Below are 14,365 nucleotides of genomic sequence, written 5' to 3'. Positions count from 1 at the left end.
TACTCTTTCTCTTGCAAACTCTGCGACTATTTTTTTCGTCGCCACTCTATCCATTGAACTATTAAATTGTCACCCTATTGTTTTCGGAAGCATCCTAAGCTTACCACATCTTAATGGTAATGTTATTATAAGATTGCTACTGCTGATAAGCTCGTTCACTTCCTTATTCTACCCAGTACTCAGTGGTATACGTTTTATATCTTACATGCTCTTCTTATGTCCTGACTTTTCTTTCCGTCTAGGAAGGATTTTTCAGTTATTTTATGAGCTATACCCGTTTTGCCGTATCTCCTACACCTGTATGAATTCACAGAATTGTTTCAAATATATACATGCAAGGCAATGGCATAATCTCGTAATTCGTGGAGAGTTCGCTACAATGTACTTGATTCTTTGCATTCTAAATAATACGCAAAGCAGACTTCCGAAAACCCTTTGAACTTTGTTAGAGTTGTCTCTTGGAGATATATCATAAGCCAGATGATTGTGAATTAACGCAAAGTAAATCGTACACATAATGCGATTACTTCAAATAGAGGAGCGCAATTGTCTCATTGCAGGGAACTGTGATGAAATTTTTGAGCATAGTGAGTCTATATGCTTCCCTCAATTGATACCAGTAGTCAATCCCACCAATTTTACAGATTTCCCTCTGGTATCTCGTTTTGCAGAGCTGAATAATATTATTTTAGTCTTTACAATTTCAAGTTGTTAGAAACTAACCAAGATTTAACTACCTCTAGATTCTCGATACTGACATATTCATTCCCTTACTTTAGGAATGTGAAATTTCAGAGACGCCGGTGAATTGTTTATTATTGTGGTTACAGCACTGAACTTTGAGGAACTCCATCGTTTACCAATATCTGACAGCTATTGTTGCTTACGTATTGTTGACGATTTTTCAAATAAGATTCAAACAGCTTCAGCTATCTACCTCGGAATCCTAGTGTTTAATCTTATGCAACAAAATGTCTAAATACACTCATTCAAAGTTTTTAGTTAGATCACGCTTACGTGTTTTATTAATGCTAATTATGTTAGCATGGGGATTAGCTCGTAACATACGAGGCTTTCGAACTTTTAATGTACCTACATGTGGGAGCAAAGTTTTTCGGATCGCACTAAATCTAGTGTAATACGATGCAAAATTAATAACATGTGTTATACCAGGTGAAAAAACACGGATTTACAAAGAATCTAATTCATAATCGGTGCAACGGAAGCATTTTCACTCGCTAAAAGCAAAAAGATTCGACAGTCGAATATAATAAGAATTAAAACTACTATTTGAAATGCAAGATAAGTTAGATAATAATTTAAAACTATTCCAAAGATTGTGAGATTTCAAATTGATTTTAGTTTTCAAAGGTTCACTTGACTGCGGAAAGTAGCAAGCATCTAACTTCAATAATGTAGCATTTTTCAATAATTTACATTATTAGGTACTCTAAAGACCCTGTTCACTTACACTTGTTGCATGCCTTAGCTATAAAGTCGAATCTTTTATTGGAAAAATAGAAAAACTGTATCTGAGCTTGTGGAGCAAGCTTACAGCAGAAACCCGAATTTGAATAAGTCACGTCTCAATATCGAAATGTATAGCGATAATTTGGATACATTAGCGCAGTGATTCCCAGAGTGGTCTAGGTGTACCTCTAGGGGTGGACGGAAAGCTCTAAAACAGGAGTGTAATTGAATTCCCATGATTTTTTGACGAGTTGGTAATATGTTGTACATGACCCAGTTATACGTATTTTGAAAGTGATTTACGAGGAAAAAAGTTCACAAACTTCTGCAATAAGGAAATCTGCGCTACTTAGTGAATAGGTGGTGTTGCAGGATCGACTTCTAATAGACAATTAGTCGAATATGGTTGTCTCTCGGGATATAGTATAGACAAAACAATAGAAGAGTGATGGATCCATAACTATGATGTAGACAAGAACATACAGAAAAAAATTAAGACGCAACCGTCAGCAGGGGATAACCGTATTTTGCGATGCCGCAGTAGTAATTTTCGCAGATTACCTGCAAATGATAGCCACAATTTCGGTTTCTAATTTACGACAGGCAATAAAAGAGAAACGCGAAGAGAATTTTCGTAAAATTCTCTTGCATGACTGTCATTGCAACAGATGCAACAGTTCAAACAAGCTTAGAATTAGCTGAGCATCCACTATATCTTCTAGATTTAGCCCCAGCGATTACTGGCTGCTTCCAAGATGCGAAGACTATTTGTTTGGTACATATTTTCTTCGTATAAAGAAGTCAACTGCCACAAATCAGTGGGTTGCAGAGCTTTGACAATATTTCTTTTGTGGCGTATTAAAATGCAGGATCATTGATAGAAAAATGTTCTAATAGAAACTCTATTGGAAAATAAAAAGTATAGATTAGGGCCCGAGCAAAAACCGTTCTCGTATGTTGAAAGTTATTCGCGATCATTTTCTACAAACTGAATCTACATTTTCCGTTTTAAACTTTTTTTCAAAATCTTTTTGTGTGATATATTTCGAAATTTTGGGAAGTTAAATTCAATGTTTGTTCTCAATATATGTTTAGATTTTTATCATTAGATGCAACTTTTTGCTATACCAAACGGCCGATTCATGTATTCTGCGTCATGATAATACATTTTTTCATACATAATTTGTTTAATTTGTTTTTTTTTCGAGTTTTTAGACAAGCATAATACTTTAACATAACGATGTGTTTATACTCGTATAAACCAAACATGGCTCTCTATGATTGGTCTATTTCCAAAATCATTAAAAGGCCATCATTTTATAATAGGAAATATATATATATATATATATATATATATATATATATTTATATCTATATATATATATATATATATATATATATATATATATATATATATATATATTCGAAAGTACAGAATAAGCTAGCGAAATTCAAATTTACCAAACGCTTCACATTGGTCGTGAAGTCAAATGACACGTAGTGAATTTATTGAAGTCCAAACAGGGTGTTGGTTGGCTTTGGAATAAAAATCCTGTTTATTTTTGTGTTCCTGAAGCGTTTTTAGATTATGATTATTTTACTGATATTCTGGCGCATTCAAATGACTGCATATTTTACATAGAATCAAGATTTGACATTAGCTGAGGTCAAAGGAGTAGATACATAAAAATGATCATTGCGACAAAACAAACCTGGACCAAATACTGGACGTGGCAATTGATGTCATCTAAAGCACGCGAAAAATAGAGGCGTTCAAAACAAGCCAAATTTAATTGATACTTTAAATATTATTTTAAAAATCATTTGAGCTTTTTTGACAGAATATATATTTTTTATTGAGTTATAGCTATCTAAAGAGTGAATAAATAATATAAAAAATACATGGATATTCCCTATTATGACAGTAGTGCATTTCTAGAAAAGTCCAAAGATAGACTTTGCTTTGGAAATTCATCGATCTAATTCTCTTGCATACAAGGTCGACTTTTTACAAAATTGAACAGCATATGAAGAATGCTAACGTTTCACAAAATACACCAAACATTTCGATTATCGTTTAGCTTTTCTTATATGTGAGCACTACTGTATCTATTTGTTGCTGATTACCACATTCTTGTTGTTTTCTTCTCCTTTTTTTTCGTGTACTAATAACTTTAATAGAAAGTAATTCCTCGCCGAATGTTCTGTTTTTTTTTTCAATAGAATGGGAGGTCGACAACAAATTATTAATTTCTTTCTGAAAGTGGCCATAAAAGTCACAATAACTAATAAAGAAAATATTAGATATTTGACGTTAGAAGCGAATGGGCATCTTACACACAGTGATAGAATATGGACATAAATGAAAATTACAATTAGTTAAATGAACATGAAGTTTTCATGTTTTTCAATGATGGCTCTTTCTAGCTGCAATTCAAATGAGAGGAAATTCTTGATTGATATCATTGAGACTGATGAATAATTTTTCGTGTCATAAATTCCAACACATGGTGTCGTGATAATCATCATTATCATCATTAATCCTTTTTTAGAGGGGGATTATTCCTCGTTTCCTATTTTTGTTCTCGTTATAGTTTATCGTTTGTCTTGGCTGCTTTTGTTATTATTTTCCATTCCTTTTGGTTCCGGCATTTTCCCCTCCAGTTCTCTATATTAAGTGCTCTTAAGTCTTTCTCGGCCTCGTCTTCTCCTTGGCCACAATAGGGTCTATTCCGTTATTCTTTTGATCATTTCAGTTGGTTTTCTTCATATTATATGCCCAGCTCAGTTGAGTCTTTGTGTATTTATGTATCTCACTATATTTTCCTTCTTCGGCTTTTTCTCTAGCTCTTCGTTTCTCTTTGCTCTTCTTTCTCCCCCCTGTGTAGTGTTTATACCTGTTATAGTTCTCATTATTTTTCTCTCGGTTCTTTCAAGTTCGTCTTCTCCCCTTTTGTTGATTAATGTTTTTTCCATCGCATACGTGATTACTGGTCTTCTCAGGGTTTTGTACATTTTTATTTTGTTTTTTTGGTTATGTTTTTGTTTTTTAATAGGATTCATTTCTTCTATCCTTTGTTGTATTCTTTCTTTTATCCTGTCTCTAGTTGTTTGTCCCAACGCTATTCCTAGATAGTTAAAGGTCGATATCGTTTCATTATTTTAATAGTTAGTTTTCAGTTAGTTTGCTCTCTCTTCTGGTTTTTACCCTATTTTCAAATATTTTGTTTTTACTGCATTTATTTCCAGTTCGTAATTGCTTGTTTCTTCTTTTAATTTGTTGATCGCCTTTATTAATTCCCTTTGTCCATTTGCTTTGATAGTTACATGATCTGCGTATGCTACTATCTATGTTACGCCTATTATAATGTTCTTATTCTGTAATTCTGCTTTTCTGAGACAATGCCTTCGAATATTATATTGAATAGCGTTGGTGACATTGGGTCTGTTTGACGCCGTTATTTATATGTGTCCCTTCTGATGTTGTGCATTGGAATATCACTTTAATGTCACTTTAATTTAGTATTATTTCTATTAATTTTTTCAATTCTTATGCAATTCCTCGTCTTCATAATATTACTAAAAGTACCTTCTTCTAATGACTCACAGTCAGTGTTCCAATTTCATCAATTTCACAATGATTCGATTATATAAAACGCTCATATACTTTCACGATTGATGATATATGAAATTATAATTAAATTAATATTTTTTAAAGGAGTAGTATTTTCTAAATTATTAATTAAAAATTATGTGAGTTTTGACTAGCAATTGCAAACAATTAAATGCGTTTCACATTTTCGAATTCCAAGTTTCTCGCATATGATGAATATTATCTATTTCAAGCAGCAATTACAGCAAACTACATGCGGGAATTTATACTACATGAGTAATTGAGACCACAGAAGCCACTACCAGGGATTGGCAAACTGAGTGTAATTAACAGAAACAAACTAACGAAGCTATTTCTGTTGCAGTAACAGACATTATTTCAAAAATCTGCTAAATTGTAATAGCTCTAGGTCATAATCAATACATAAATATTTTAGAAGTTTAAAATCCCCAAGTTGAGTTGGAATAATATTATAAAGCATGAAATAATTAACTCAGTGATTTAGTAATCTTAACTTATCATGAACTTATTCATAATTTCACTTATTTCATAAGTCATTTAATGATTTTATGAATAAGTGTAACTTGTTATAAGAAATATCTGTCCAAATTAACGCGGAAATTAAATATGCATAATGCAACATATGAAGAAGGTGTACTAAACGATTCTTATTGTCCTCTGTGGAGATAATTAATGGTAACACGGATTGTAATGATTTAGGTACTGAAGAATATTCTTACCAAATACAAAACAAAACGTCAAGGTATTCAACAAATTGATTAAATGACTTATTCAGACATTAAAAACCTCAAAAACATAAACATGAGATTAAATTAAAATCAAATGTATGTTCGATCCTCGAGACAACCAATAAACGCGTCAAAGAAAAATCCTATAAAATTCTTTGATAATAATATTCTCATATAATTATTGACTCCACAAAATTGATAGTTCAAAAAACAAATACATCGTCTTTACCCATAACCTTGGCAAAAAAAGACCTTATTAATAGTAATGTTGTTCCAAAGGAATTAAACAATTTGTTTGAACGATCGCACCAGGACGAGATTGTTTGCCTTAATAATAATAATAAATGTCCCAGAAGTACCTGGCCTGACCTAGAGATGGAACTGCTACTGCATTATCAACAGTGAAATATTGTGAAGCTGAGTTTAGGCGAAGCCGTACGACCTGAGAAGGCCTGCATCGCAGTGGTCAATCAAATAAGGTGACGACTTCAGAAATATTGAAGAAAATCCACAAAGCGGTACTAGATGATCGTCGACTGAAAATGCACGATCTAGCAGACACAGTAGGCATTTTAGAAAGTGCAGTAAATCACATATCAACTAAAAATTTGGACATGAGAAAGCTGTGCGCAAGATGGGTGCCGCATTTGCTCTCAATGGAACAAAAACAGCGTAGTAAAGATGTTTTCATCGAATTTTTGGCAATGTTGTCCCAGAACTAATAGAGGGTAAGTCCCTCACTTCACACCGGAAACAATATAACAATCGAAACAATGGGTGGAAAAGAGAGAACCGGCTCCAAAGAAGGCAAATACTGTTCCATCTGCAGGTAAGGTCATGGTATTGTTTGAGACGCGTGTGAGATAATTTTCATTGACTATTCTAAAGAACGAAAAACTATCAACGCGAATATCATACAAACTTACGAGTACTGCAACGTTTTAGCGAAGAAATCAAACAAAAACAGCCGCAGTTTGTTAAGAAGAAAGTGTTGTTTCATCAAGACAATGCACCAGCTCACATATCCCTTATGTGCAATGTTAACAATGAATTAATTAAAGTTTGAATTGTCATCTTATGCTCCCTATTCCTCCTCGGATTATTTTCTGTTCCCAGACTTGAAAAAATCGCATGGTGGTAAAAGATTTTCCAATAATGAAGAGATGATGTCGGCAGTTAATGGCTATTTTGAGGAGCTTTACGATTTTTCTTATAAAAAGGGCATTTAACTTATTGAATATCTCTGGAAAAAATATGAAGTTAAAAGAAGATTGCGTTGAAAAATAATTTTTTTCAATTTTTTTGTGTTTTTTTTGTTGGGCCAGGTACTTCTGGGAACATTCTCGTAGAGCTCGAACATGTTTAGGACAATGAATAGTTTTGAATGATCAATCCTATTTAGTGGAAAGTGATATTTTTGTTCAATGTCCTTGAAGAAATATATGTTACTACCAAGGACGACCAAGTCGCATCGTGACATTCTGTGCGTTTAATATTGGCCAGAATCTTGTGTAGCTATTTTGTGAGTCGTTTCATGAATTATCTAAATTAAAACTGAAATGAGATATCAGCCTACCTAGCCTAACTTAAACTAGCCTAACCTAACCTTACCCAACCTAACCTAACCTAAGTCAACCGATTTTCCTCAATAGGTTAGGTTGGGTTAGGTAGTGGCTGATATTTTATTTAAATTTTAATTGATATCGTGTAGTGACTCCCCCAAAACAATTATACCGGATTTTGGCAAATATCTAACGTTCGGAACGCGTTTTGGCTGGATCCATACTATAAGGTCGATTACGGTGCGTTCGCGATCCGATCTCGGTCTGGTGAGTTCCAATTATATTCACATTCGACAATTTGACTTCGTTCACGATTTAGTTTTGAACCGTCAATAATCGAAGTCTGATGTATAAAGTATTTGATATCATTAATGCTTCCAAATGTTCTTGGTCTTAGGTCTCTTCTGTTTTAAAATTAGTTTTTCTCAATAATTTTTATCAACCTCTCAAAAATTATTACATGATAAACAAAACTAATTTTAAAATAGAAGAGATCTAAAATCAAGAACAGTCAGAAGCATTAATATGTGTTATATGTTTTAATTTTGATGAAAAAGATAATATCAATACAATGTGACAAGTTCGATCTCGCTCAGATCGCAATTGGAATGGGATTCGACAGGAACTTGACTTTTATGGATGTACACATGTTTTTCATCTAATAATAGTGAAGTATAAAATTATTTTTTGGCACACTGCATGATATTAATGTACTTAACTAAAATATCATCTACTTGAAAAAATCACCACATTTGTTAATAGTGAGTAAGATATCTTATGTAATATACCTAAATTTACAAACTTGATTTTTCGTAAAATCATGTTAATATGAGTTAATGACTATCCTGCAAACCAACGATACATCCTTCCATGAAAATCGTTATACTTCATAACAATATATGATTATTTCATTAAAATTGTTAACTTTCGCTCAATAAATTTTGTGTAAAAAAATATTTTTAATCAATGTTATTCACACTTGGATATTGTCAATTCGCATTCTTGGCTTCTATTTTGGGTTATTTTTCCAAGCATTCCTTTTCGACTGTCACAATCCTCCGAAGAGTCACTAGTTCCTGATTTATGGGAGTTCATTTGTTACAACAGGGAATAATAGAGAGTAGTGAAATTGAATCATCTAGGAGACAAATTAACACCTAGCTCTAATTTATGGAGACGTTTATATTTATACTGGATACACCATTTACCACACTACTAAAATCATTTATGCGCTTTTTGATGAACAAGTTCGCATTCTCAAAAAGAGAAGATAAACCAAAACCTACTGAGTTAACCTACTTATATATAAGTCGTTTATGCGCATATCAATATTGGATTGTTATTTAGAAGCTCATGAGCATTTCCGGTACTGTATTCTGTTTGAGTTTCGCAAGTTACTAACGCAACTATAGTAAACAAAACATTTGCGATGTTTATTCGGACATCTTTGATTGTCTAAATTAGTTCTCTGAATTCAGATCCGCTAATTTTGATCTTTGACTCCTCTTTATCAGGTAGAGCAACAACATTAAGAAATAACACGCCAAGAACGAAAGTAAAAACAAATCTATGTCAAACAATCAAACATACTTAAGCATACTTGATCGACTATCCTAGAAAATTTACGCAGATGGAGAGTGAGTGAGTGTTTTGGTGCCTGAATATTTGTTCGAAGAGGAGAAAGCCGACCGATTGATCACAAGCGACGTTTTGCTTTAACAGTACCATACATAATGGCTTTTTGATCACCGGAAATAAACAATGTTCTAAACATGTTCTATATGATAATGTATTTATGTATAGATTTTGGGGTCTTGTATACACAGCGAATCAAAGGATCTACTGTGTCCCCCTTTCTTACTGCGATACTGGAGAACCCAATGTTTACAGCTGATCCGTTAATGCCACTCATTTTAAAAAGTCTAGAATGTGGGATTGCTGTAGTTGCCAGATATCTTCGTTTTCTATTTCAAGTGCTCCCAGGTGTAGTGCTCTGGAGTTTCACACTTCAAGAGAATCTGCTAAGTCTAGTTTCTTCAGGTGTTTGTTGAGGCGATTGTGCCCCGATAGGACTTCTGTTAGAATTCATAGATTGTTCTTACTTAGGTTTTGTTTCTATCTACCTTTTTCCAGTGCTTTTTATATTGTTCTGAAGCTGGTACCACAGAAGGTTTCGGTTCCCACAGCGATCTGCCCCACTTTAGCAAGCTTATCAGCTAATTTCCCTTCAATCCGGTGTATTCCGGAATCCATTGTAGGGTAACTTCATTTTTCTTGCCTAGCTCGTTTAATTTTTCTAGGCAAATCCCAAACGAGTTTGAATTTTATGATATTGGAGCTTAGAGCTCTAATGGCTACTTGACTATCAGACAACTATATGATAATCCAAAACACAAAAGGCAAATGAATCACGAGTAAGTACCACGACTTCTTTGTTCGTTTCAAATGTGCTAGGTGCTTCTTATAACGTATATTAAGAAAACACCTTGTTTGTCCAATATATTTTTGAACATAGATATTTTCGTGAGTACTACTCTCTTCCAAGTTCACCATTCTATCTAATATTGATAAATTTTTAAACTAATTACAAACCTACTGAATTGAAAACAGTAACAAATTATTCAAATACATTTCAATCCTCCTTATTAGCTATAGGTTGTCATTCAATATAGGTAGGTCATCTTAGTATGTTTCAATTCAATTCTATTTCTGACGACGATAACAAACTATATCGCGTATCTGAAAGTGTAACTGTGTTTATTGGTTTGTACTCAATACTCAGTATTGGGGATACTGAGTATTTAATATGAAGGAAAACAGTATTTTAATAAAATTTGTCAGCATTGAGATAAAAGTCTACATATTCTACTAATTTTTTAAAAGTAATCATCTCCGCATATATTTAGGAGAGATACGTGTCATTAGTATGTTGTTATAAGAACAATAAAAAGTTTTCACTTTCACATATTTTGACAATTTATATACAGATCTTCATTATCTGTTATTATTTTTTGTACAAAATTGATTGATAGGACTTCTAGTAATTCAGTTAACTTATCAGAAAATTCATTGCTTTCATAATTTATCACTTACCCGCCGCGGATAGAATAGTTGCAGAAACAACACAAACTATCAATGTTCTCATTTTTTTCAGTGACAGAGCATGATATCTGTTATTTGATTCTAGAAATAATGGATGACTGTTCGGCTGATTCCATATTCCTAACGTCCTAAAAATAGAGTTGAGAGTATTAATGTTTCGGAATTATGTGAAATCTCACAAATTTTTTTAATATATATCCAATGCAAATATCAGATAAATCATAAGAAAAAAATTTATGACATAATGGCACATATTTATGACGTCAAACGTGCTCGAGTTTGTTTGGGAGATGTCGGCATGTCTTCGGCGTGTCTTCTTCAGTAAATTAAAAAATTTATTGCGGAAAAAAATATAGTTTTTCTATAAAACTTATATATGATCTTTCCATTTATCACAAAAAAAAATTCAATAACCCAATTTGTCACAGGATTTTTCTCGAGATACTGTTTAGTAGCTAAGGAAGGAACTTCTAATACTACTAGAGACTATTCTCAAATGGAAAATTATAAAATGAAAAGCATATACAATATTTAAACATCTGATGGGCTCGATAATCACCAATAAGAAAATTCATCGTTCGTTTTTCAAAATAAATGTCACCTCAGGCAAATAGTCAGATTGCAAAAAAGGAATAAGAAAATATCAGATAAATCATAAGAAAAAAATTTAATAAAAAATGACACATACTTCAAACATGAACGACTGTTAAGATTTCGTCGTTTCGTCTACTATTCCTTAAGTGTGAATTGTCTTGCTCTGATGTATAATTTCTTATTTACCATTTGTAGTTCTTTGAATCGTGACCTTGTTTTATTATTATAATTATAATAATTATTGGAATAGAATAATAATATCCACACACAATATATAAAACCACATAAAGTTGATTGAGTGTAATAAAACAGAAATGCTTAGGTTTCTCACACTCTAATAGATGTCTGAAGTATTAATCTCTTAAGTATATATTAAAGTAAATACCTCACTATTGAAATAATTGAATTTGAATTGAAATTGTCACAAAAATTTGAGCAATGGACATGTCAACAAATAATTTTATGGAAAAATTTCTTCGGCCATATGTTCAACTTCCGTACACTATACTCATTTTACAAATGTGAAAGTCTAATTAATCAATTTTTTTCTGCATAAATAGTTTCAAGCTGGTGAATCACGTAAATTTTATCACCAACAAAAAAAATGAAGACAGGTCACGTTTTGTAAGGATCCCGGCGGAAATCTACTAACTAACTCTCAAAAGATAGCTGAAAGATGAACCAACTGCTTTCAGGAGCTGATGAATCAGTAGCCACCGACAAGATGACATTCCTGCGAGTACTTCGAGGGTGGGAGGATGTATGAAACGCCCTCTCCGAACTAATCCTCTTAATTTGGAACACTGATGAGATGCCAGATGAGTCTAGCGTTGCAGGCATCTGCTCTATCCACAAGAAATTATATAAGATGGTCTGTTCAAATACAGGGACATCGCTTTGCTGTGTACCACCTACAAAATACTTACCAGCTAGTTAAACCAACAGCTGGTAGAATACATGGAGAAAGAGTTGGGTAAGTATCAGTACGGTTTTCCCCGTAACCGTTCCACTGTTGATCACATATTTACACTCTGTCAGACCTTAGTTAAATCCTACGAGTACAATGTCGATCTCTACCTACTCTTCATTGACCTCCGTCAGGTGTACACAGTATCCTCAGAGACCAGCTGTATGAGGACCTGGTGGCGTTTGGCGTCCCAAAGAAGCTGGTGCGTATGGTTAGAATGACAATGAGGAACGCCTCTGGCAGAGTAAAGACATCGGTGTCTCTATGCACAGTTTTTACTGTGAACACAGGTTTGCGTGAGGAAGGCCCACTGACGATGTTCAATTTCTCACTAGAACCTGCTGCTAGGAGCATACGAACAATCCCGGAGCAACTATTTACAATAGGCTCACACAACACCTCGCCTATGCGAATGATGTTGACATCATGACACGAATCTCTTCGACTCTTTTAGGAGAGGTAGAGGAGTTCAAGCGGGCAGCTGGAGCAAGATAACTAAAAAAATCAAAAATATCTAGGGGCCTTGATAACTGAAGATATTGACGTGACAACAAATATCAAGGCAGGGGTTACTGCGGGGAACACATGTCTCTGGGTAGTCCGTTTAAGTTTAGAGGGCTCTTACTAAGGTTAAAGCTCACAATTTACAAGACAATATTTCATTCCGTAGTCACTTACGGAAGCGAGACATGGACTATGGATTAGCCGTCTATTGTTAAGAAGGCCCAGGTTCTCGAAGGACCGTAACGTCGGTTAAAGAAGATAGAAGAAGATAAATAGCTTCACTACTAGGCAAATACCTCGACATCCGAAATCGATGACTCTGTAAATAGTTCAAATTGTTCTTCTAAATGTAGACAAAATACTTACCTGTAAAAGAGTTTTGATCTTAAGGCGAAATAGACGAATTTTGTTATACAGTGAGAAAAGAAAAGGACTGTTATTGTATTGGCTGCTAAATAGTTGACATCATCCTTTTCTCTTACTAGGTTACCAAGAGTACATCTAAAAATAATTAAATAATAGCGAATTAATAAATATTAGAGGTGATTTGCAAAATCAGACTTTTCCTGCATCTCCAGCCCCGTTTCTCAATTAGTTAACAAATGTTTTCAAGATCACTAAGATATTTTGAAACTGTTAAGTCTTGCAGAATGTAAGTATGAAATGATACTCCAGTTTTCAAAATAGATGAATTCAATTGGCTTCAAATTATTTAAAATATTACGTTTCATATAGATTTGATATAATATTGAATAAAATTGAAATATTTTAGTACCTCGATTGAGTTCAATGGAGAATTGATTTTATATGGATTTGATTTATTGAATGTGGCAATATAGCAAATCTAGGAAAATACATATCTATAATCTTACATAGTCTCACATAATCTTGAGAATTATGGAATGAATGAAATTATGCTTTAAGACATTTTCATGATCAATAGTTTTCTGAGATATTGCGAAGTCTGAATAAGAAGGCTCTGCTGATGTTCTAGCCATCTTAATTTATTTTCATTTCCTCACATTGATCAAGGATTCTAAAACCAACAGTCACAGAAGAATGAATCACCACTAATTTCTAATTGCCAATGTGCTCCAAATGTTTTTCGGTCGAATAATCACAGTTTGTGAGCAGAAGTAATTTATATTTTCATCTCAAATTTATTCATCAACAAATATTTTCCTTTATGAAGTATTCTAGGACGAATCTCCAGTTTTCGTTAACAAAGTGAAGTTTTTATGAGAATGTTAATATTACCAAATCATTAAAAATTATTATTCTCAAGATCGAATGAATTCAATAATCAAGAGAAATACTATAATTTTATTTGTTTTCGCAAATAATGTTCAAATATACGCACATAAAATTAATGTACTCGGTTTCTTAATAAAAATAAATGTTAAAACACGACAAGCCATGTTAGATGAGGAAAAATTTCCATACAAAGTTAATACCCAAACATGTAACCTAGCTCCTGTATAAAACGTTCCAATTTTTTTGGCTTATGAAATAACTTTGGAGATACTTCGAATCTAATTAATTTATAAATTATTGATGCTCAAAATTTTAGAATATTTATTTTCTAATTTGATATTCGATAATCATATTTTCAGACGTCCTTAGAATGACAGAATCTACTTGCTATTCGTTATCATTTGTCAAAGGATTGTTTTTGTGGAAATATCAATTTTTACTATTACTTAAAACCTTCGGTAACCTGATTAATCTGAGTGTTGTTTTTGCTCAAGAAAATGGTATATTCTCTTGAGGAAAGACTAGATATAGTATATAGTAGAGCAGACTG

General features: G+C 33.1%; 1 protein-coding gene across 1 annotated transcript in view; it reads right to left on the bottom strand.

The window, feature by feature from the left end:
* The window catches only part of LOC130895005 (odorant receptor coreceptor), a 60,194-nt gene that overhangs the window by 26,297 nt on the left and 19,532 nt on the right, over positions 1-14,365 (bottom strand). The window contains exons 3-4 of the mRNA XM_057802098.1: positions 12,928-13,062; positions 10,488-10,624 (exon numbers count right to left, since the gene is read on the bottom strand). Coding sequence (XP_057658081.1) covers positions 10,488-10,624; positions 12,928-13,062 — 272 coding nt within the window. The remainder of the gene's footprint in view (positions 1-10,487; positions 10,625-12,927; positions 13,063-14,365) is intronic.

The sequence above is a fragment of the Diorhabda carinulata genome, chromosome 6 (assembly GCF_026250575.1).
Source record: "Diorhabda carinulata isolate Delta chromosome 6, icDioCari1.1, whole genome shotgun sequence".
Classification (NCBI taxonomy): Eukaryota; Metazoa; Arthropoda; class Insecta; order Coleoptera; family Chrysomelidae; genus Diorhabda; species Diorhabda carinulata.
The sequence above is the reverse complement of the archived record's forward strand: the minus strand, read 5'-3'. Positions and strand labels throughout refer to the sequence as shown.